This window comes from Balaenoptera acutorostrata, chromosome 5 (genome assembly GCF_949987535.1).
Source record: "Balaenoptera acutorostrata chromosome 5, mBalAcu1.1, whole genome shotgun sequence".
NCBI lineage: Eukaryota > Metazoa > Chordata > Mammalia > Artiodactyla > Balaenopteridae > Balaenoptera > Balaenoptera acutorostrata.
In genome coordinates this window covers 33,445,630-33,471,592 of record NC_080068.1, presented here as the reverse complement: position 1 = coordinate 33,471,592, position 25,963 = coordinate 33,445,630, and the positions used below count along the sequence as shown (strand labels likewise).

The window sequence follows — 25,963 nt, the reverse complement described above, 5'->3', positions numbered from 1 at the left end:
CAGCATGCTTGACTGACATAAAGTTGGAAGGGTAAAAAATAATTAGGATGATAAAATCAGGATGCCTAAGACCCTTGACATACCAAAAGTTTAACTGAATTAAGCAATATGTGTTTTCATTGGAACAAATGTAAATCCTTACACCTAAGGCTGAAGGATCAGTGGAGCATGAGGAGATAGGGGAGATACACCTTAACAAAATGTTGGAAAAGATCTTGAGGATTCATAAATTCATCATGAGGGGAGTTCCCTGGTGGTCTAGTGGTTAGGATTATGGGCTTTCACTGCTGTGGCCCAGGGTCAGTCCCTGGTTGGGGAACCGAGATCCCCCAAAAGCCCCGTGGCGGGGCCAACAACATCAACTAAATAAATAAATTCAGTCATCGTGAGTCAAAAATTCCATGTCATTGCCTCCACCTCCCCAGAAATGTCAGCATTGATTTAGTTATGCTGAAAGAACTCTAATGTCCGGTACAAGAAAAGTGGGTAGCTCTAGGCCACACTTTTGATACTGTATCCAATACTGGGTCCACAAGGCCTTAAAAAATTGATGACGCAGTGGGCTGGCTATGTTGGTATTACTTGGGGAACTTAAGAAAACAGAAACAGAGTCCCGTGATCTACTCCAGAGATTCTCATTCAGTAAGTGTGGAGTGAGTGGATCCTGGGAATCTGTGTATTAAAGAAGTCCTCCAGTGATTGTGATGCAGAGCCAGGTTGGGAACCACTGGGATAGAAGACAGCAGCTGAGTTGGGACGGGGACTATGAAAGAGACGAGCTGGGTAGAAATCAAAGCTAAGTCGCAGGAAGACTTGTGTAAGAAATTGGGTGAAGTTAGCCTCGGTTTGGAAGTTTGGGGAGGGGTATGGAACAGAAATAACTGGCTTCCAACACCTGGAGGGCTGTATAGAAGAGACTAGCAAAACTGTTCCTCTTAAGTGCTGTTGCCTCTAAGAGGAACCAGGGAGCCTCAGAGGAATGGCTAATTCTAGGTCCTGGGAAGGGGAAAGTACAGGTAAGCTTGGACCCTGAGTGACAGAAAGTAGGAAATGCTCAACTAATGGGGTCATGTCAAAAAGGCCTAGGAGGCAGCTTCTAGAGGCTCCCACTGGCCAAAACTGGGACAATTTTTTTTCTTTTTTTTTTTTCTTTTTTTAAACAAATACCGTACACTAACACATATAAATGGAATCCAAAAAAATAAAGAAAATGGTTCTGAAGAACCTAGGGGCAGGACAGGAATAAAGACACAGACATAGAGAATGGACCTGAGGACACAGGGAGGGGGAAGAGCAAGCTGGGACGAAGTGACAGAGTGGCATGGACACATATACACTACCAAATGTAAAATAGATAGCTAGTGGGAAGCAGCCGCACAGCACAGGGAGATCAGCTCGGTGCTTTGTGACCACCTAGAGGGGTGGGATAGGGAGGGTGGGAGGAGACACAAGAGGGAGGAGACATGGGGATTATGTACATGCATAGCTGATTCAGCCTGCCACAAAGCAGAAGCCAACACACCATTGTAAAACAACTACACCCCAACAAAGATGTTTAAAACAAAAACAGTAAAACTGAATATGCCTTCAGTGAAGAAGACACAGGTGTCAATTTCAGTGGGCCTCAGCCCCAAGGCTACCGTGTCAAAAACTGGGACAATTTGAGTAGCAAAAAATTTTTAAATGATAGTGGATTCTAACACACTGGATTTTTAAAAAATCCATGTAGAAGAAGAAATAGAATCAGAACATTATCATTTTATAATTCTCAATGTAATAGTTGATTCAGGCAAAGATCACCAGTGGCTCCTAAAACTTGGGTAAAAAATTGTTGGAGGAGTAGATAGTCACACTCCCATAAGATGATATTTAAGTTTTTAATTATAAAGGGGAAAATGTCCCTTTTCAATGAAGAGATCTGGTGATCACATTCTTGATCAAGTGGTCAGCTTATATACACGTCACCACTGGTGAGACCACCTGGCGGTACATGGCTCCAGCTGATGCTTGAGCAGTGTGCACGGGTATCACTTATGTAGTAGTGTTCCTGGCCAAAAAAAAGGTAATGTTATGAAAAATGCAAAAAGGCTAGAAAAATATTCTAGATTAAAAAAGGCTGTGATTTTTTTTTAATCTGGAATTTTTAAATCCAGATTTAAAAAAAAAAAAAAAACCAAAGAACACTTTGGGGAAGTCCCTGGCGGTCCAGTGGTTAGGACTCCACGCTCCCACTGCCGAGGGCCTGGGTTCGATCCCTGGTCGGGGAACTAAGATCCCACAAGCCACACAGTGTGGCCAAGAAAAAAATAAAGAATAAAAATAAAGTAAAAGAATAAAAAAAGAACACTGGGGATAATTAAGAAAATTTAAATACGAATTTTATTTTAGATAATATTTGATTAATATTACTTTGTTTAGGTGTATAGTAGGAAAGCTGTTATGTGGGAGAATGTCCTTATTCTTAGGAGATGTATGTAGATGTATTAGAGGTGATGCAGGCTTATGTTTGCAGCGTACTCTCAAATAATTCATGAAGAAAAAAGACAGCAAGAGATAAAACAGAGTAAATATGGGAAGATATTAATAATTGGTGAACAGATGATAAGTATATATGGGTGTTCATTGTACTGTTTCTTCAACTTTTCTGTAGACTTGAAATTTTCACAATAAAAAGTAGCAGTGGAGGGAACGGTTCTGTGTGTTCTGTGGCATCCCAGAGGGTAGAATATGCGTCTGTGGGTGGAACCTTGAGGGGGTGGATTTCTGCACAACGCGAGGAAAGATTTCCAGGCGTAACAGGTCAAGGATGGAATGTGCCATTCTGTAGGGGAACATGTCAGGGAAAAGCTGGACAAACTAGTGCTGGGATAAAATAGAAAATGTTCATGCATGGCTAAATCATGATTCTAGATGGCTCCAGCCCTTGCTCATTCAGTAGCCGATAAATATCCAGGCTCAGGATACAACAGAAAGCAAGAAAAAGTCTCCAGCTTCGTGGAGCACAGAGCGCCCATTGTTTGGGATTTACATTCCCAGTCTCTCACGTCAGGATCCAAGTCTTCCTAGCTCTGCTTCAGGCAATGCTTGTGGTACTCAGTCTTCAACCTCTAATTTATACTTTCAGGTTCTCAAGGACTCTGCTGCTGGTCTTGGTAACCCTACCAATTAGCGTTGTGCCTGGTCCACAGTGAGCACTTAATAAATGAATATGGAATAAATGTCAAATGTAGTTCGAAGAGAGAAAGGAAATGCCAGTGTTTTTCCCTTGCCGATTGGGAAGAACCTGACTCTCAAAAGCTTGCCCATGACTGTTATTGAATGTTTGTTACTACAGCGTCAAGGAGTAATGCCCTATAAGAAAGGAGAAATGTTTTCCAGGAAAGGCCATTGTTGTCTGTCCGGGGTGTCTGCTGAGATTGGCAGTGTGACCTCCTTTTCCCCTCCCATCCTTAGCTGAGCCGGGCCACCCTGCCAGTCCAGCAGTGCATCAAGCAAATTAATACCTGCTGCATCAACAGAGCAGAAAGGAGAAAATATAAATAAAAGTCACTTAATTTTGGCATGTTTTTTGGTTCTCCTCAGGCCACTTGGCAGCAAGAACATGGGCTCAACGCCCAGCAAGGATAAGAGAGATGCATTTCTTTGGTTTGTGTTTTTCTAAGGCCAAACACTCCTATAGCTTCCACAGTGAGAGGTGAATAAATCTGGGACGGCTGCCTGTTCTTTCATTTCGGTGCTGAAATAAGAAGGAAAGTAAAACTCTTGTCAAGTTAAAGGAAAAGTTTTATTAGGTATAGGTCAACACTAAGACCCCAAGCTAAAAAACATCACTAAAGCATTTTCAAGAGGCTTGCAGGGTGCTTTTTGATTAGTTTGTTTTGTAGAAGTCAGAAATATCTGAATTCTTCTTGTCTTTTCGTTATTCGTTTAAATACACCATTTCCCAAATTGCTGTCCCATGGAACATTCTTTGTGGTATATTAGTTCGGATGCAAGAAGTGAATAATTAGTGCATGCAAAAAGTTTGGAAATGGTGAGTTAAGACAAAATTAGACATATTTCTTTACTGAGAGTCTTTGATATTCTGAAGTGCATTATAAAACTCCAAGTGAGAGACTTACTGTAAAGGATTTTTTAAATTTGTTTGAATTTGTTACTTCCTTTCCCAGACACAGCTATTAATAACATCTAGAAAAATGTACTATGGAATGGCAGTTTGGGAAACTAATTGAGAGGGCAGTAAGAGCTAAAGATAATGAAGAAAGTTAAGCCCTGTGGCAATCCGTGCCAGCAATGGAAAATTAGGAATTCTTTTTCTCACCCCACCAGCTCTGAATAATAGATCCCAGTGACTTATGGAGGCTGAAAAACCAGCTACTTTGCCTTAAATGCTTTACCAACTACAAGGAAATAGTTTATAGCAGGAAAAAAAAGAAAAGAAGGCAGCAAAACAGAGAACCCTTAATCTATTTCTCAAAAATTATCATTTGAATATTAGTCTTCCTAAAGCCTGTCATAATCCCCTTTGATACCCATTTATAAAGTTCAATGGAATTTCAGTAAAAATCACAAAATTTTTAAAATATTAGACAAAATGATTCTAAAATTTATAAGGAAGAACAAGAATAACCAAATAACCAAGACAACTTTGAAGATCAAGACCAGGAGGTAGACTCTTGCAAGTGTTTTGTTAGCAGAGAAACAGGTCAAGGGAACAGGATAGAGAGTCCAGCAAAGACACAGATGGATACGCGTGGTTCTGTGTCACATGCTGTGATGGAGCCAGCAGTACAGGTCAGCAGGGAAAGCGGACGTGTCAACAAGTGGTGCAGTTGATTACCCGTATTTAAAACTCTAGACGGAATTTGCTTTATTTTATCCTGTAGGGTAGAATCTAAAGACACAAAAGTAAAAAAGTAAAACATTTTGAAGAAATACATAAGGATATCTTTATGACTTTAGAGTAACGAATGAGTTCTTTTTTTTTTTTTTTTTTTTTTTTTAATGGCTGTGTTGGGTCTTCGTTTCTGTGCGAGGGCTTTCTCTAGTTGCGGCAAGCGGGGGCCACTCTTCATCGCGGTGCGCGGGCCTTTCACTATCACGGCCCCTCCCGTTGCGGGGCACAGGCTCCAGACGCGCAGGCTCAGTAGTTGTGGCTCACGGGCCCAGTTGCTCCGCGGCATGTGGGATCTTCCCAGACCAGGGCTCGAACCCGTGTCCCCTGCATTGGCGGGCAGATTCTCAATCACGGCGCCACCAGGGAAGCCCACGAATGAGTTCTTAAACAAGTACAGACCATAAAGAAAAAGACTGATAAATTTGACCCTGTGAAAACTTTAAACTTACATACATCGAGACAGCAAAAGCATGTGAAAAGACAAGTCATGACTGCAATGCACATAGGCAACAACAGTTAGTGTCCAACATAAATAAAAAACTATGCATCGAAAGAAAAAGACAAATAACTCAGTAAAATAGGGGCAGGGAGCTCAGAAAAGATGAAACCTAAGGAGCCAACTAATATTTGAAAAGATTCTTTACCTTGCTACTACTAAGAAGATGTGTTCCATGGGATAATGAGGTACCATTTCACTTCCATTGAGTTGGTGCAGATATCGCAAAGATTGACAGTAACAGTTCTCAGAGATTGAGAATAAATTGGTACATCATATTTAGAGAGCAATTGAGCAGTGTCTGGTAAAGCTAGAAATGCCTATACCATACAACCCAGCAGGTGTTATATACCCTAGAGAAATTCTTTTCACCTGTGCCAAAGGAACTACCTATAGGAATGTTGAGAGTAGCACTCTTTGGACTGAGGGAACTACAGCTACATGTGACAACATAGATAAATCTCAGAAACAGAATTTTGGATGATAAAAAGCAAGTTGTAGGGAACTATATCCAATCTCCTCGGATAAACCATAATGGAAAAGAACTTTAAAAAAAGAATGTGTGTATGTGTATTACTGAGTCACTTTGCTGAACAGCAGAGATTGCCACAGCATTGTAAACCAACTCTACTTCAATTTAAAAAAAAAAAAGCAAGTTGTAGAAGAAAAATAGGTACAGTATGATACCATATATGTAAAGCAGAGGCAGCAAATGGTTTTTATAGGACATGAGCGTAAAATTGAGTGAAATTTTCTTTGATTATTTCTGAAAGAGGAACACAAAAAGGAGGAAGTAATCAAGAATGTTCAGAAAAAAACATGATCAAACACTGCTCCCATTTCATTTCTACTCATAGTCTACTCCTGTAGTTCCCTCTACCTGAAGCATTATTTATTGCTCTGTGGATTTTTATCTCATTTTGTTACCCAAGAGTTAAACAAGTAACACATGAAAACATTTTTTAGTAGTACAGAAATATGTGGTGGGCTTCCCTGGTGGCGCAGTGGTTGAGAATCTGCCTGCCAATGCAGGGCACATGGGTTCGAGCCCTGGTCTGGGAAGATCCCACATGCCGCGGAGCAACTGGGCCCGTGAGCCACAACTGCTGAGCCTGTGCGTCTGGAGCCTGTGCTCCGCAACAAGAGAGGCCGCGATAGTGACAGGCCCGTGCACCGCGATGAAGAGTGGCCCCCACTCGCCGCAACTGGAGAAAGCCCTCACACAGAAACGAAGACCCGACACAGCCAAAAATAAACATAATAAGTAAATAATAAATAAAAATTGAAAAAAAAAAAAAAGAAATATGTGGTGTCTGTCTTTATTCCACAAGCAACTATTATTAAAGGAGTCTGATGGTTCAGTGTCTATCCTAGTCTGCTTTCTATGCACATACATAGTATATATTCAAATAATATTTAGAATAAATGAGGATATATATATGTGTGTGTGTGTGTAGTGTATATGTATACATATGTGTGTATATATATTCATATATATATATTTATGCCAACTTGCCTTTTCATTTGTATTTTAGAAAGTTTTATCATGTCACTTTCCACTTCATTGTTTTTTTCAACTGCTACATAGAATTTTCTATTGTAGTTATATTATTATTTATTTAACCAGTCTTTTATTGATCGCATTTGTATTGCTTATTGATAGCATAACAGGAATGATGCTGCAGTAAACATCTTTATGTTCATATCTTTGTGTACATGTGTGAGAAAACCTCTTGCTTCTTACAAGATAAATTTTTTACTCAAGTTTCTTTCGAACTCCTATTCTCATTCACACTTAAAGTTTGACATTTTATATACCCTACATTTCTATTTTCTCCCCAAATCTCAGATGGCTTCATGGTGGTTTGGTCCCAGCGCAGGTTCAGTAGGGCCTGTTGCAACCACCGTCCCCATAATGTGGCCTGAACTGCCACCCACACAAGGAGGTACGTGAACTCAACATGAAGAATATTTATAGCACATAGTTTGGCGCACTCACAGTTAATAGTTGATGATATTAAAACTCATAGCAACCACTTTATCATTAAGAATTTGAAAGGGTCTTGGTTTTCTGCATTGGTACCCTACTGTTGGTCTTATAAAGATGTTTAGGATTTTATTTTGACACTTTACCATTATCACATTATGGTTTAAATAGATTAGCTAAAAGCAAAAGATTTAACTTGTTTTTGCTTTTCTCCTTTCTAAATATGTCTATTAAAATATGCTCTGCTGGGCTTAGTTTAACTACTGTCATTCTGTAGCATTTCCCTACCCTTATGTTCTGATTCCCATGCCTCTATAAACTATAGCTTGTGTGTAATTACTTTGTGGCATTATGTTTTCTAAGCTATAAGAAAACCATTACTTTTGCTGTAGCATCTCTAATGCTGTAAACAAGGTGAAAAATTAAAGTGTATGCAGGTTTTGGGGGGAAAAAATCCTTTTGCAGTGGGAGATGAGAAAGGATTATTAACATTTTATGTCATTCTACAGAGAATATATACTTTTTATTGTGGTTTTAAGAAATGTGACTTTAGCATTCCCCCCTAGTGTGATGGGAATGAAAATGAAGCATTTATATGATTTATCAGTTGGGTAATTGAAAAGTTTTATCAGCTGGCCTATCACTGCCCTAGTGCTTAGTTGCGGGTTGGGGGGGGGGGAGCTCTCTGAAGCTGTTTCAAATTAAACTATCAGCAGGCAGTTAACTTTGGAACAGCAGCTGGTCCTGTGTTTGCTGCTTTTCTCAAGACTGGCAGGTGCGGCCCGCACTTCTCAGCAGTCCAGGGAGCACGTGGACGTCCTGGCCCTTAAATCTTTTCATCCTAATTCTTTTCTCTCTTTCCCTTGGGTTATATTTTATATTCGTTCTTTACTTTTCTGCAGTATAATTTAGAAGCAGTTATTTACACAGTTCTACAAAATCTATATTAAACAGCCTTTAGTTGAGTGAACTTTGTATACATCTTTGTGGATCTCTATCTGCCCTTAAGTTATGATTTTACCCCGATTAATAAATATCCTTGTACAACTGGACTTTAATTTTTTATTTAAGTGCTTTCCTTTACTGGCAGAGCATGATCACATTTTTCAATGTGTGTATTGAATAAGACTATAAACCATAAAAGTGTACTAACTAATTCCTGGAAGCATCTTAGTGTGGACAGAATTCCTAAACAGTCATTCAGAAGCCCAGTCACCTACTGTCTCGTTAACAGTAAACTGCTGTTGATCAAAATTCAGTCTTGTTTCATACATAAAACCCTTCCTTTTTTTCTTTTGTTTTAAATTGAAGTATAGTTGATTTACAATATTGTGTTAATTTCAGGTATACTGCAAAGTGATTCAGTTATATATATGTATTTATATGTAATTTTTTCAGATTGTTTTCCATTATAGGCTATTACAGGGTATTGAATATAGTTCCCTGTGCTATACAGCAAATACTTGTTGCTTATCTATTTTATGTATGGTGGTGTGTACCTTTTAATCCTATACTCCTAGTTTGGCTCTCCTCTCCTCCCTTTCCCCTTTGATAACCATGTTTGTTTTCTATGTCTGTAAGTCTATTTCCATTTTGTATATAGATTCATTTGTATTATTTTCTAGATTCCACATATAGGTGATATCATATAATACTTGTCTTTCCCTCTGACTTAATTTCATTTAGTACGATATTCTCAAGATCCATCCATGTTGCTGCAAATGCAATATTTCGTTCTTTTCATAGCTGAGTAACATTCCATTGTGTATATATACCATATCTTCTTAAACCAATCATCTGTTAATGGGCACTTGGGTTGCTTCCATATCTTGGCTATTGTAAATAACGCTGCTATGAACATTGGGGTGCATGTATCTTTTTGAATTAGTTTTCATCTTTTCCAGATATAGAATGGAATTGCTGGATCATACAGTAGCTCTATTTTTAGGTTTTTAAGGAACCTCCATACTGTCATGAAACCATTGTTGAAACCAGAAATCAGGCCTGCTCCCAAAAATATAATTTCAGGGTTGAGGACTTCCTTTTTGATGAGGGGCTCCTCTGGACACCAAATCAGAGCATTCAGTTCTGCCCCGTGACAAGTTTTTGTCACTTTCCACCTCGTTCCAGTTGTAGAGCAGCTCTCAGAAGATGCAGAGTGAGCCTGCCCACCCTTGCACAACACTTCTATTGATAAATGCAGCAAAAATGAGGCAGGCGTGCCAAAGAAGGACTTTGTGTGTGACTCTTTCTCCTTTTGGAAAGGAGAATTGAGAATCAGTACCCTTTGATAATTAAGAAAATAAAAGAATAGAAGGAAAGTATAGATTGTCCAGATGCTTCAGAGTAACATTGTGTCTAAAATACAAACATCCCATCAATTGTAAACCTGTTTCCTAGGGATAAAATTGTCCCTGGCTGCACTGCCTTGTGCAGACACTCCAGGGATGTTATCAAGGAATGACAAGCAGGCCTTAAAGTTTATCACCATCTCTTGCCCCGTAGTTTCTCTTTGGTTACAGATTCCAGAGAGAAGCTCTAAACAGAAAAAGTCCTTATACGCTGAATTGCACTCTTCGGAATTTTTTTTTTTTAATTATTTAGCTTTGGGGTTGGTCGGGGCGTATATATTGATTAACGCTGCCCAGGTATGCTGATGAACAAGCAGAAAGAGTCCAGCTCTAGCAGGAGTTTTAAAGAGAGAAGCAGGGATGGTGTGGTCTCAGAAGAAGAGAGCTTGTGTAAGAAACTACCTTATTTCCAGTGCTGCATGAAGTTCAGCTGTACTTCTTGCTTGTGGGAATTCCTGAGATAACCTTGTATACTCATAATGAAAATTCCTTTTATTTAATTCAAGTTTAAAAGGTTTCAGTTGCTTTTAACCTTACAAGTTAATATAATATCATTAGAAGGAATATCAACAATACTGTAATTTAGAAATGAAAATCACATACTTACATTGGCTTTAGGACTATCCCAGACTATAGCCTTGATTCTAGGATTTATTTCCACAGAGGTTAGGGTACCATGAGTATATTGACCAAATCTCTGCCATACAATATACTGTGTGAAGAAGAAAATGTATTGCTTGTCTTATGAACACTGACAGCAGATCTATGCCTTGGTGAGTAATAGAAGGATTTACCATTTTGTCTTCTTCAAAAAAAGACCAAAAAACAAAACAAAACAAAACACCCCTCTTTTCTTTTCTTTTCTTTTCTTTTAGTTTTTTTAAACATCTTTATTGGAGTATAATTGCTTTACAATGGTGTGTTAGTTTCTACTTTATAACAAAGTGCATCACTTATACATATACATATGTCTCCATATCTCTTCCCTCTTGCGTCTCCCTCCCTCCCACCCTCCCTATCCCACCCCTCTAGGTGGTCACAAAGCACCGAGCTGATCTCCCTGTGCTATGCGGCTGCTTCCCACTAGCTATCTATTTTACATTTGGTAGTGTATATATGTCCATGCCACTCTCTCACTTCATCCCAGCTTACCCTTCCCCCTCTCCGTGTCCTCAAGTCCATTCTCTAGTAGGTCTGTGTCTTTATTCCCGTCTTGCCCCTAGGTTCTTCGTGACCATTTTTTTTCTTTTTTTAGATTTCATATATATGTGTTAGCATACGGTATTTGTTTTTCTCTTTCTGACTTACTTCACTCTGTATGACAGACTCTAGGACCATCCACCTCACTACAAATAGCTCAATTTCGTGTCTTTTTATGGCTGAGTCATATTCCATTGTATATATGTGCCACATCTTCTTTATCCATTCATCTGTCGATGGACACTTAGGTTGCTTCCATGTCCTGGCTATTGTAAAAAGAGCTGCAATGAACATTGTGGTACATGACTCTTTTTGAATTATGGTTTTCTCAGGGTATATGCCCAGTAGTGGGATTGCTGGATCGTATGGTAGTTCTATTTTTAGTTTCTTAAGGAACCTCCATACTGTTCTCCATAGTGGCTGTATCAATTTACATTCCCACCAACAGTGCAATAGTGTTCCCTTTTCTCCACACCCTCTCCAGCATTTATTGTTTGTAGATTTTTTGATGATGGTCATTCTGACCAGTGTGAGATGATATCTCATTATAGTTTTGATTTGCATTTCTCTAATGATTAATGATGTTGAGCATTCTTTCATGTGTTTGTTGGCAATCTGTGTATCTTCTTTGTAGAAATGTCTATTTAGGTCTTCTGCCCATTTTTGGATTGGTTGTTTATTTTTTTGACGTTGAGCTGCATGAGCTGCTTGTAAACTTTGGAGATTAATCCTTTGTCAGTTGCTTCATTTGCAAATACTTTCTCCCATTCTGCGGGTTGTCTTTTCATCTTGTTTATGGTTTCCTTTGCTGTGCAAAAGCTTTTAAGTTTCATTAGGTCCCATTTGTTTATTTTTGTTTTTATTTCCATTTCTCTAGGAGGTGGATCAAAAAGGATCTTGCTGTGATTTATGTCATAGAGTGTTCTGCCTATGTTTTCCTCTAAGAGTTTTATAGTGTCTGGCCTTACATTTAGGTCTTTAATCCATTTTGAGTTTATTTTTGTGTATGGTGTTAGGGAGTGTTCTAATGTCATTCTTTTACATGTAGCTGTCCAGTTTTCCCAGCACCACTTATTGAAGAGGCTGTCTTTTCTCCACTGTATATTCTTGCCTCCTTTATCAAAGATAAGGTTACCATATGTGCGTGGGTTTATCTCTGGGCTTTCTATCCTGTTCCATTGATCTATATTTCTGTTTTTGTGCCAGTACCAAACTGTCTTGATTACTGTAGCTTTGTAGTATAGTCTGAAGTCAGGGAGCCTGATTCCTCCAGCTCCGTTTTTCTTTCTCAAGATGGCTTTGGCTATTTGGGGTCTTTTGTGTTTCCATACAAATTGTGAAATTTTCTGTTCTAGTTCTGTGAAGAATGCCATTGGTAGTTTGGTAGAGATTGCAGTGACTCTGTAGATTGCTTTGGGTAGTATAGTCATTTTCACAATGTTGATTCTTCCAATCCAGGAACATGGTATATCTCTCCATCTATTTGTATCATCTTTACTTTCTTTCATCAGTGTCTTATAATTTTCTGCATACAGGTCTTTTGTCTCCTTAGGTAGGTTTATTCCTAGATATTTTATTCTTTTTGTTGCAATGGTAAACGGGAGTGTTTTCTTAACTTCACTTTCAGATTTTTCGTCATTAGTGTATAGGAATGCAAAAGATTTCTGTGCATTAATTTTGTATCCTGCTACTTTACCAAATTCATTGGTTACCTCTAGTAGTTTTCTGTTGGCATCTTTAGGATTCTCTATGTATAGTATCATGTCATCTGCAAACAGTGACAGTTTTACTTCTTCTTTTCCAATTTGGATTCCTTTTATTTTTTTTTCTCCTCTGATTGCTGTAGCTAAAACTTCCAAAACTATGTTGAATAATAGTGGTGAGAGTGGGCATCCTTGTCTTGTTCCTGATGTTAGTGGAAATGGTTTCAGTTTTTCACCATTGAGTACGATGTTGGCTGTGGGTTTGTCATATATGGCCTTTATTATGTTGAGGAAAGTTCCCTCTATGCCTACTTTCTGGAGGGTTTTTATCATAAATGGGTGTTGAATTTTGTCAAAAGCTTTCTCTGCATCTATTGAGATGATCATATGGTTTTTCTCCTTCAGTTTGTTAATATGGTGTATCACATTGATTGATTTGCGTATATTGAAGAATTCTTGTGTTCCTGGAATAAACCCCACTTGATCATGGTGTATGATCCTTTTAATGTGCTGTTGGATTCTGTTTGCTAGTATTTTGTTGAGGATTTTTGCATCTATGTTCATCAGTGATATTGGCCTGTAGTTTTCTTTCTTTGTGACATCTTTGTCTGGTTTTGGTATCAGGGTGATGGTGGCCTCATAGAATGAGTTTGGGAGTGCTCCTCCGTCTGCTATATTTTGGAAGAGTTTGAGAAGGATAGGTGTTAGCGCTTCTCTAAATATTTGATAGAATTCACCTGTGAAGCCATCTGGTCCTGGGCTTTTGTTTGTTGGAAGATTTTTAATCACAGTTTCAATTTCAGTGCTTGTGATTGGTCTGTTTATATTTTCTATTTCTTCCTGGTTCAGTCTCGGAAGGTTGTGCTTCTCTAAGAATTTGTCCATTTCTTCCAGGTTGTCCATTTTATTGGCATATAGTTGCTTGTAGTAATCTCTAATGATCCTTTGTATTTCTGCAGTGTCAGTTGTTACTTTTCCTTTTTCATTTCTAATGCTATTGATTTGAGTCTTCTCCCTTTTTTTCTTGATGAGTCTGGCTAATGGTTTATCAATTTTGTTTATCTTCTCAAGGAACCAGCTTTTAGTTTTATTGATCTTTGCTGTCATTTCCTTCATTTCTTTTTCATTTATTTCTGATCTGATCTTTATGATTTCTTTCCTTCTGCTAACTTTCTGGGTTTTTTGTTCTTCTTTCTCTAATTACTTTCGTGTAAGGTTAGTTTGTTTATTTGAGATGTTTCTTGTTTCTTGAGGTAGGATTGTATCGCTATAAACTTCCTTCTTAGAACTGCTTTTGTTGCACTCCATAGGTTTTGGGTCGTCATGTTTTCATTGTCATTTGTTTCTAGGTATTTTTTGATTTCCTCTTTGATTTCTTCAGTGATCTCTTGGTTTTTAAGTAGTGTATTGTTTAGCCTCCATGTGTTTGTATTTTTTACAGATTTTTTCCTGTAATTGATATCTAGTCTCATAGCGTTGTGGTCAGAAAAGATACTTGATACGATTTCAATTTTTTTAAATTTACCAAGGCTTGATTTGCGACCCAAGATATGATCTATCCTGGAGAATGTTCCATGAGCACTTGAGAAGAATGTGTATTCTGTTGTTTTTAGATGGAATGTCCTATAATTATCAATTAAGTCCATCTTGTTTAATGTATCATTTAAAGCTTGTGTTTCCTTATTTATTTTCATTTTGGATGATCTGTCCATTGGTGAAAGTAGGGTGTTAAAGTCCCCTAGTATGATTGTGTTACTGTCGATTTCCCCTTTTATGGCTGTTAACATTTGCCTTATGTATTGAGGTGTTCCTATGTTGGGTGCATAAATATTTCCAATTGTTATATCTTCTTCTCAGATTGATCCCTTGATCATTATATAGTGTCCTTCTTTGTCTCTCGTAATAGTCTTTGTTTTAAAGTCTATTTTGTCTGATATGAGAATTGCAACTCCAGCTTTCTTTTGATTTCCATTTGCATGGAATATCTTTTTCCATCCCCTCACTTTCAGTCTGTATGTGTCTCTAGGTCTGAGGTGGGTCTCTTGTAGACAGCATATATACGGGTCTTGTTTTTGTATCCATTCAGCCAGTCTTTGTCTTTTGTAGAGCATTTAATCCATTTACATTTAAGGTAATTATCGATATGTATGTTCCTATTACCATTTTCTTAATTGTTTTGGGTTTGTTATTGTAGGTCTTTCTCTTCTCTTGTGTTTCCTGCCTAGAGAATTTCCTTTACCATTTGCTGTAAAGCTGGTTTGGTGGTGCTGAATTCTCTTAGCTTTTGCTTGTCTGTAAAGGTTTTAATTTTGCCATCAAATCTGAATGAGATCCTTGCTGGGTAGAGTAATCTTGGTTGTAGGTTTTTCTCCTTTATCACTTTAAATATGTCCTGCCACTCCCTTCTGGCTTGCAGAGTTTCTGCTGAAAGATCAGCTGTTAACCTTATGGGGATTCCCTTGTATGTTATTTGTTGTTTTTCCTTACTGCTTTTAATATGTTTTCTTTGTATTTAATTTTTGATAGTTTGATTAATATGTGTCTTGGCGAGTTTCTCCTTGGATTTATCCTGTATGGGACTCTCTGTGCTTCCTGGACTTGATTAACTATTTCCTTTCCCATATTAGGGAAGTTTTCCACTACAATCTCTTCAAATATTTTCTCAGTCCATTTCTTTTTCTCTTCTTCTTCTGGGACCCCTATAATTCGAATGTTGGTGCGTTTAATGTTGTCCCAGAGGTCTCTGAGACTGTCCTCAGTTCTTTTCATTCTTTTTTCTTTATTCTGCTCTGCAGTAGTTATTTCCACTATTTTATCTTCCAGGTCACTTATCCGTTCTTCTGCCTCAGTTATTCTGCTACTGATCCCTTCTAGAGAATTTTTAATTTCATTTATTGTGTTGTTCATCACTGTTTGTTTGCTCTTTAGTTCTTCTAGGTCCTTGTTAAATGTTTCTTGTATTTTCTCCATTCTATTTCCAAGATTTTGGATCATCTTTACTATCATTATTCTGAATTCTTTTTCAGGTAGACTGCCTATTTCCTCTTCATTTGTTAGGTCTGGTGGGTTTTTGCCTTGCTCCTTCATCTGCTGTGTTTTTCTCTGTCTTCTCATTTTGCTTAGCTTACCGTGCTTGGGGTCTCCTTTTCACAGGCTGCAGGTTCATAGTTCCTGTTGTTTTGGTGTCTTTCCCCAGTGGCTAAGGTTGGTTCAGTGGGTTGTGTAGGCTTCCTGGTGGAGGGGGCTAGTGCCTGTGTTCTGGTGGATGAGGCTGGATCTTGTCTTTCTGGTGGGCAGGTCCACATCTGGTGGTGTTTTTTGGGGTGTCTGTGGCCTTATTATGACTTTAGGCAGCCTCTCAGCTAATGGATAGGGTTGTGTTCTTGTCTTGCTACTTGTTTGGCATAGAGTGTCCAGCACTGTAGCTTGCTGGTCGTTGAGTGGAGCTGGGTCTTGGCGTTGAGATGGAGATCTCTGGGAGATATTCGCCATTTGATATTATGTGGAGCTGGGAGGTCTCTTGTGGACCAGTGTCCTGAACTTGGCTCTGCCACCTCAGAGGCACAGCCCTGACGCCTGGCTGGAGCACCAAGAGCCTGTCATCCACACGGCTCAGAATAAAAGGGAGTAAAAAGAGAAAGAAAGAAAGAAGAAGATAAAATAAAGTTATTAAAATAAAAAATAATTATAAAAAAATTTTTTTAAGCAATAAAAAAAAAGAAAAAAAGAAAGAAAGAAAGGAGGGAGCAACCAAATCAGAAAACAACAAATCCACCAATTATAACAAGTGCTAAAAACTATAGTTAAAAAAAAAAAAAAAAAAAGGACAGACAAAACCCTAGGACAGATGGTAAAAGCAAAGCTATACAGACAAAACCACACACAGAAGCATACACATACACACTCACAAAAAGAGAAAAAGGGAAAAATATATATATATCGTTGCTCCCAAAGTCCACCTCCTCCACTTGGGATGATTCGTTGTCTATTCAGGTATTCCACAGATGCAGGGTACATCAAGTTGATTGTGGAGATTTAATCCGCTGCTCCTGAGGCTAACACCCCTCTTTAATATGGGATTTCCTAAAATACAAAACACAGCCAGACCCATGAATTTTCAAACATTTATTTGCATATACTCCTTGACATTTTATATATTGTGAATAAATCCCAAAAGTGATGAAAGTCTTACATCATTTTCTAATTCTCTTCAAGACACCTTCCCCCTTCCTCTGATTTTAAACCTTCCACCTATAGAGAGTCAGTGAAAGAAGACAAGTTCTCAAGATTCCTTGGTAATTGATTCACAATTCTTACTTATTTAAGTGTTTTTTTGGTGATTTCCTCTCAATGTTCGGCTGTAGGTGAGGCAGTGATGAACAGTAGCTAAGAACCCGGGCTCTGGAACCAGACCATCAAAGTTTAAATCCTGGCTTCATCATTTGTAAGCTGTGAGACCTTGAATGTTTAAATTACATAAACTCTTTTCTTATCTGTAAAATTGGGATAACAATAGTACATTCCTCTAAGGGTGGATGTGGGGATTAAGTGAGTTAAAAGATGTAAGGCATTAGAGCAGTGCTCAATAAGGTTGGCTATTATTACCATTGGAATGGATGTTATCAACTCCAATGTCCTTCATTCCAGGTGGATTAAGTAATTGATTCTTATTAAGTGGAATTTAAATTGGGATCTTGGAGTTTTTAAAGTTTCATATTGAAAAAATATTTAGAGTAGCAGGTAGAATAGAGATCATCCATTCAAAGTATATGACAGATGAGGAAACTGACATTACAGTTATGCTCAGAGTAGTGGCATGGCTGTAACTGGACCTCGGACCTCTGAACTCTTCTCACGGTCCACTCTCTGTGTCTGACAACTATCAGGATCCTTGGTCCTGAGCCCTACATGCCCTGTGTCTCCAGGAATTCACTTATAGCATTAATGCTATCAGATGCTTTATGTACAAGGGTGAGTCACCTCTCCCCTCTTCTGTTTGGCCCTTACTTGCAGAGAGTAGAGACTTGATCTTGGTATTATTTTATAATAGTCATTGTTGAGAATATAGCCTTCAGATCTCCCATAGGTTTGTTCTGCTTAAGCCTGAGGCAAAACCACAACTTGCATTTAGGGTAGGCCTCATGTTGGGAAAGGATCGTGGCTTAAAAAAAAAAATCTCCATGAAACATCGATGAATGCAAATTTGATATCAAACAAATGTATTGGGGTTTCTGTATGATGATATATTTGAAAGTGGGATTCACTTATATTCAACAAATAGTTATTGTGTGTGATAAGCATTTATAGGGCATTGAAGTAGTTTTATACTAAATCTGGGGAATTGGAACCCTAAAAAATAATCTACGGAAATTTTGCCCCTCCCTGTTTTACCTTACACTCTTAAGGTTAGCAGTCTTTCTGTCTTCCTTTTACTAGTACTTCTCTTCTCTGTAAAACAGCACTCCAGATGTTCTTTCTAGTGGTGTTAGTCAAAGTGGCAAGCCCCATGATTGGGCCTTCTTGACCTCACTCCTCATTTTGAACATGACCTCACCTTGAGAAAAAAATATTTGGGTTTTGACAACGCTACAATTCCTGTAGGGGATCTTTTCTAGTACATCCTATAATCTCTTACAAATAAAACATGGAAGAGCAGAGTTTGCATAATCAGAGTGGGGTTTTTTTTTATTTTTTTTAATTTTTTTAAAAAGTTATTTTATTTTTGGCTGCGATGGGTCTTTGTTGCTGCATGCAGGCTTTCTCTAGTTGCGGCGAGCAGGGGCTACTCTTCGTTGCGGCACATGGGCTTCTCATTGCGGTGGCTTCTCTTGTTGCAGACCACGGGCTCTAGACCCACGGGCTTCAGTAGTTGTGGCACGTGGGCTCGGTAGTTGTGGCGCACAGGCTTAGTTGCTATGCAGCATGTGGGAGCTTCCCGGATTAGGGCTCGAACCCATGTCCCCTGCATTGGCAGGTGGATTCTTAACCACTGCACCACCAGGGAAGTCCCAATCAGAGTGTTTAAAAAACCACAATGGTGATAAATGTAACATTAGTGTAAGATGTGAGCAACGGAGGGAACTGGGTGTGGGGTATACGGAAACTAGTAATCTTCACAACTTTTCTGTGAAGCTATTTACAAAATTTTTAAATTTATTTTTTAAAAAGGTCTTCCCCCCACCCCAAAATACATATAAAATTACTGTGACAAAATAAGTTACAGCAATTCAGTATTAGCATAGTGAACAGTTTTTATTCTACTTTACCAGATAATCTAAGATAAAATGGTCAAGGCTGAATCACTTCAATAAGAGAAAGGTCACTATTCTTATATGAAGTCCTAGTTTGAAAACAAACATTTCTAAGGAAATGTTAGATGTAAAAGGGAATATGAGTACAGTCTTTATGTTAAAATTTAAAAATGAGGCCTAAAGTCATTATCTGAAACATTTTGATATCCAGGGACAAAAAGAAACAAACAAACTGACCAACTAAAGACTGCTTCCTAATTACTTCGTCATAGTTCTATCTAGAGCACAGATCACCCTGCATGATAGTTCATCATTATATGTTTATAAGTCTCACTCCCCACATGAAGGCAGTTGTTCATCTTTGTATCTCCAGGTTTGGTACATGACAGATGATCAGTTACTGTTTCCCAACTTGAGAAGAGATACTTTCAAGTGAACTAGAAACAACTAGAAATCTGAGGATCTCAAGAAGTGTACTCCGTTTTGAGGCTACTTGCAAAAGTAAATAAATGATGTAGAAAACGCTTTCTGATTTGTACTTGTGTCAGTTATCTCTACACACTGCTGTTTTCTCCGGCTGCTGAAATCCTCCAGAGGCCCTGCTGCCCCAGCACCAAGCATAGTCCCACATCAGCGAACTTTCTGGTAGAGGTACTGGTGGAACGAAGAGGGGACCTTTGCTGTTCCTGTCCCGGAAATCCCACCCCGTCTTTCTTAGACCCTTGCCGTCAGGGTTGTGGCTTGTGGGAATGAGGTGGGATTAGGAGGAGAGCTTGGAAACATGTCTTAGATTCTAACCCCACCATCGGTAGTTATGTTTCTTTCCTCTTTTGTCTCCATCTCCTTCTTTCTTCTTTTCTTGAAATTCCAGGAAGAGCCCTAAGTATCTTTGGACTGGGTTCAACTCAGACTGAAACAGTGGTACGTCTCTCCTAAGAAAACTGTGGCCCCAGTTTTAACAGAGTGTTTGTCTAGAAGCAAAATGTGTAATATTATCACACCACCTTCAGGTGTGTGGGGGGCTTTCCTCTTTTCGCAGCTCCATTAAAACAGGAATGATATTTGCTACCTAGATAGGTGGGACGTGTAGGTGGTGGGAGTTACTAAATAATGTATCTTCTTTTTTAAAAGTAACGTCATTAAGAAAAAACAAGTCTGTCTACCCGTCCATCTGCCTGTCTGTCCACCCACCTACCTGTCCATCCATCTGTCCATCCACACATTCATTTCAGTTGATTCCCGTTGTCAGGAATGCTTGTAACAGGAGGGGCCATGGCCCAGGAAACAATTGACGTATCTTATAGGCATTCTTAAGGTGACATAGGCATTGGTGGCAGGTGAGCAGAATGACCCTGGCCCCCCTAGAAGTTTGAGTTAGGACTGGATTGTTGTGCTAAGCCCGTTCGAGAAACACCAGCCCTGGACTAGCTGGGAGCTTGAGGAGCGGCTCTGGCTTTGGCTGCTGCAAGGAGGTAGATGTGACTCTTCCTATCTGCACCGCCTTGCCACTCAGAACCCATTTTATTATTTTTTAAAGTTTGATTATACTTTACCATCTCTTTCAATTGCATTTAATTTGAATTGACGTTCCTGATTTGTTTTATATTTGCAATATTATTTTTTAAAGGATATCTGGAGATATCCTTAGGTTGTCCCACACTTCCTAATGTGGATTAAAATTGCCTGATTAAAAAAAAAAAAAGAAAAAGAGCTCACCTGTTTACTTTTCTGTCTTTTCCACTAAACTATAAGCTCTTTGAATGCGGGGCTCACCATTTTTATTCTTGTCCCCAGCACCTAGGAGAATCTCTGGGATGTAGAACACACTAAGGAAGTAATAGTTACACTAATGATTTTTAAACTCTAGGTGTTCATGTTCATTTAATTTGATTATTAACTCCCTCTTTTAAATTTTCATGCTGGAGCAATAGGGTTTGTAAAATATATACATCATTTTCTTCTTGTAAACTGTTTTGAAGTTGTATACATTGCTGCTATCCATACTAGGTTACTGGGGGATTTTCACCCCATAATGGCATTTAGGTTGGACCTAGCCTGCTACTTCCATAAAGTGATTCATTATCTGATGGTTTGAATGTAATTTTAATTATCATAAAGTCATGACTTTGATATAAACCGGTCACTTTTTTTACTTTTTGCCATAACAAATCTTTTTTTAAAATAACTTACAAATTACAAAAGTAATAATGTTCATTACATAAAACTTGGAAAATACAGAGATACAGGTAGATAACAAATCATATGCAGTGGTGTCCTGATAAATGTTCAACAACCAGCTAAGTGTAATTGCAATATGAATGTTGGTTGATACTTTTGTTTATATAAGTAAGATGACAGTGAAACAACCAAAACATAGGTCAGAATTTCCACCCATTTTGTCAGTGACCTGAGCAAGTTCTTTGCTGATTCAGATAATAGTTTTCAAATACTGGAAGACTGTTTCCTCAGTTTTGGGGGATATTCCTCATGGAACAGCTACAAACACAACATACTTTTATTTTGAATCTGCATTATTAACATTTTCTCCATCACTTTCTTAAGTCCAGACAATCAGTAAAATGATAAATTCAACCCTGGTTTGCCAATTGTTGCGGTGTAAATACTCCCACCTTGGCCAGCATGACACCACTGATGATGAATTGGAAAAAGTTGCACAGTAGCACATCATTATTATAGTATTTCCACCATTCAGAAATGATAGGCATACATCATCTCAAGAGCATAGATAATAGTGAAATGTAGTAAAATAATTAGGAGATGGTAAGTTTTGAGTATTTATTACCTTTTTTATGTGATTTATTTAATTGTAAGTTTATATAATTTAAATAAGTTTATATAATTTTTAATAATGGCTATGTTTAAAAAACTGGCCTGTAGAATTTCTGAAAATTTAATTGTCAGCTTTCATGAGCCAGTATGAGCTGTCTCCAGCACACTGCTGGGTAGATGTGTTCTCACTTTTCTTGTATAAATATAAAATATAAATATATAAATTATATATGTGTATATATAATGTGGGTATATATATAATATGTATATATATATATGGTTTTTTAGGTAAGATTTAAAAAATAAGATTGGGATCACACTGAATATTCAGTTTAGGGATCTGTTTATCTACCTTATAGAAGTAAATTCTGTACTGGTCACACTCTGTTGCTTTGCCACAGACTGTACTTTAGGCCATTTCACTGTGGTATAGCTGGTCACAAGGCAGACTGGGTGAGAATGGCTGAATACAACGCCTCTCCTCTCCAGTGTGGGAGGGAAGAGGAAAGAATGATTGGGGAGGGGACCCCAGAAATCTCCTGAGTAGCAGGCCGGTTATATCACAGTGTGGCACTGGTGTGGGCTGCTCATTCCTCAGCCAGAGTCCTCCTGAGAGCCTTGGCTCATCCACATTATGTATAGATGGACCCCACCCCTGCCATTCTCTCCTGTGTTCTCTTCGGCACTTTCTTGCTTCCCTCCTTTCTGCTGCTTTCTAATGCTTATAGCAGGCAGATTTACTCTCTCTGAATCTTTCAAAATGTCGTGTAAAGATAGAACTGCTGGGACTTCCATGGTGGTCCAGTGGTTAAGACTTCACCTTTCAGTGCAGGGGGTGCGGGTTCGATCCCTGGTCAGGGAGCTAAGATTCCACATGCCTCGTGGCCAAAAAAACCAAAACATAAAACAGAAGCAATATTGTAACAAATTCAATAAAGGCTTTAAAAAATGGTCGACATAAAAAAAAATCTTAAAAAGAAATAGAACTGCTAGTTTGGGGGCAGTTGTACTCGGTGTCTGCAGTCTTCATCAACAGTTATACCCTTAAATGAAGTTATCTTCAAATATCTAATGTGTATCCTAAAACCTGTTTTTCTGTGGGCTCCCTAATCTAGCGATTTACTATACCTGTTAGGTAATTTCATGTAACTCTTAGTAGTCATCATTTTAAATGCCTTTAAATTCTTTTGACTGCCAAATATGTTCTTGTTTTACAATGAAAAAGATTTCCAGTGGCTTTGCGAAAACTAGGTATTCGCTGGTAGGTGCGCTGCTTGCACTCCTTATTGTAATGGAGAAGTTGTTGAATATTGCAGTAAACGTTTTCATGCCTACCCGCTCGCTGCTGAAGTTCTGTTCCAGTTCCCAGAGGAGAACAAATCTGCATGTTTGTTGTTAGAATGAGCTCAGCTATCTCCGTGTTCTCTTTTACAATTCTTAGTCAAAGTTTTAAGCTTTAACAGAAACTCTAAGAACTGCCAGCTTTTGAAGTACTTGGTTAAAGGATTTTTTTAATGTATTTGTTTTTATTAGCAAAACAAAAGCCTTTTTAGGCCTTCAACATATGAAATTACATTGATCAGATTTTTCTGTTTTGTATGTTTATTGCTTCATTATTATTTCCTCCACCATTGATTAAGCCTATTTTATTCTGGCTTAGACATCACTGAGATTTGGTGAAAAGATAGAAATGTAATGCTGTAGGAAACTATAAAAGGGTAAAAGGAAAGACTTAGCCAACCTAAAACCTTTGATCAAGAAACTACAAAGCTGCCGGCTCGCTCCGGCCCGGGGCCGCCCCCTCCCCGCCCCCACCCCGCCGGCCGGGGGTGCTCTAGATGCTGCGCGGAGACCCTCTTTACCCCTGCGAACGTGGCGCGGAGCGTTCGGGCCGCGGTCTGCAGCCTGCGCGCCATCTCTGCGCCCAACGCGCCCTGCCCGCCGCGGCCCTGGGGACTGAGCCCGGGCGCCGTCCGGGCGCTGCGCACCGGACCCGCTCTGCTGTCGGGTCGTAAATTCACAGACAAACATGAATGGGTAACAACAGAAAACGGTGTTGGAACAGTGGGAATCAGCAATTTTGCACAGGAAGCTTTGGGAGATGTTGTTTACTGTAGTCTGCCTGAAGTTGGGACAAAATTGAACAAACAAGAGGAATTTGGTGCTTTGGAAAGTGTGAAAGCTGCTAGTGAACTCTATTCTCCTCTATCAGGAGAAGTAACTGAAATTAATGAGGCTCTAGCAGAAAATCCAGGAGTTGTCAACAAATCTTGTTATGAAGATGGTTGGCTGATCAAGATGACACTCAGTAACCCTTCAGAACTAGATGAACTAATGAGTGAAGAAGCATATGAGAAATACATAAAATCTATTGAGGAGTGAAAATGGAACCCCTAAATAAACTAGTTTGAAACAAAACAAAACAAAAAAAAGAAATTACAAAGCTGAGAAATGGGTGGCTACGACATTCACTTTTAACATTTTTAAAAAATTATTGGTCTAGAAAAATCTTGTAGTGCCTTATAACAAATAATTTATGCATTTTTATTAATAACATTTAAATCTAGCTTTTAAAAAATATCTGCCTCACTATTTCAAATAAAAAATGGAGCCAACATTTTAGAAGTAATATCTTTGTAAAGTTTTAAAGTCAGGGTTTCAAACTGACCTAATTTTCTATCTTATTGGAAGCATCACTTAACTGATATTTTGATCAGTTTCAGATGCTTAAAATATATGTTTGTTTTTGCAATGAAAAATAGCAAAACTGCCTTGTGGCAGTTTTATTTTCATCCCATAAAGAATGGAGAGGGGACTTCCCTGGTGGTGCAGTGGTTAAGAATCCTCCTGCCAATGCAGGGGACACGGGTTCGAGCTCTGGTCTGGGAAGATCCCACATGCTGTGGAGCAACTAAGCCCATTCGCCACAGCTACAGAGCCTACACTCTAGGGCCTGCGAGCCACAGCTGCTGAGCCCGAGGGCCACAACTACTGAAGCCCGCGCACCTAGAGGCCATACTCCACAACAAGAGAAGCCGCTGCAATGAGAAGCCGGCGCACCACAACGAAGAGTAATCCCCGTTCACTGCAACTAGAGAAAGACTGCACGCAGCAACAAAGACCCAACGCAGCCAAAAATTTTTAAATAAATAAATAATGGAGAAACACGAAATCATGTTTCTCACCTTTTTTCTTTCCCTGCTGCCTTCTACTAAACCCACTGATTTTTCATATGCTATTATTAATAGTAAGGTTTCATTTTTTACGAGAGGATACTACAGTGGTTAATTGAGATGAATTTGATCTCATTTGAAAACTACCACATGCTGAGGTTAAGGCATCTTCCCAAATATTCATATGCCTGCACACACCCCTTTGTTTGGAACATATTTTGTTGCTAGCCCAGCTCCAAATATCAGCTGCTTCTGGAACTTCTGAGTTTTGGTACTGATTTTGATTGTCCACGTCATCAGGAGACATCAAGCATCTATGCTATGCAGTTATCTCTTCTAGGTTTCAATCCTGAATTATTCAAAGTGAGTTAGGAATGATGTCAAAATGAAGGCCAAAAATATTGGTCTATACTAATTGTACCTCCACTAAAAATTAATCCCCTCACTTTTACTCTGATAGATTTATCAAGTTGTGTGTGGAGTGTAATTCCTTTTTTCCGCCTTCCATCCTTCCTACCTTGTCCTCCTGCATCCTTTATATGACCTAAAATTCAAATAATCTATTAATCAGATACTCTCCCTTATCTACATATATATTCCTTTGACTTTTTTTCAGTGTCTCCAAGGGAATAGAATTAATCTCAGGTTATTTTTTAAGTGTTAGATTTGTTCATGTACTAAGGAAGGAAAAAGATAAATAAAAGCTGTAACCAGAAATGTTAGAAAAGAGCTCATCTCCATAACTGACATCAAAAAGTGTTACCAGCTAAGTCTCTGAGTTTACAGCAGCAGTGAAGGGGTGGGGTCATTACCTGTTTCTGCGTCCCACCCTCTTCCATCCTTTTGCATAATAGGACCAAGAGAATAGAAAAATAGATTACATGTTCTGATGAGAACTGTCATAAAAAACACACTTATACCAAAAAGCAGATTTTTCTAGGTAGGTGATAAATTAATCTGTTACGAGAAACTCTTCCTCCTTCTCTTCTCCCTGAATATTTTTTTCATCCTTGAGCAGAGGGTTTTGGCTTGGCGTTTGCTTCTTATTATCTAGGCCTTAGGACTCTGTATATGGTCTGTGATGTAGGAAACATCTGCCTTTAATTGTTCCTTCT

General features: G+C 38.7%; 2 protein-coding genes across 13 annotated transcripts in view; both read left to right on the top strand.

The window, feature by feature from the left end:
* SH3D19 (SH3 domain containing 19) overlaps positions 1-25,963 on the top strand; it is a 180,480-nt gene that overhangs the window by 79,290 nt on the left and 75,227 nt on the right. The gene's annotated exons all lie outside the window — the stretch shown is intronic.
* On the top strand, positions 766-24,091 carry LOC103001156 (glycine cleavage system H protein, mitochondrial-like). Its single transcript, XM_057547119.1, has 2 exons — positions 766-844; positions 23,435-24,091. The coding sequence occupies exons 1-2, from the start codon at positions 766-768 to the stop codon at positions 24,055-24,057; spliced, it is 702 nt and encodes a 233-aa protein (XP_057403102.1). The 3' UTR covers positions 24,058-24,091.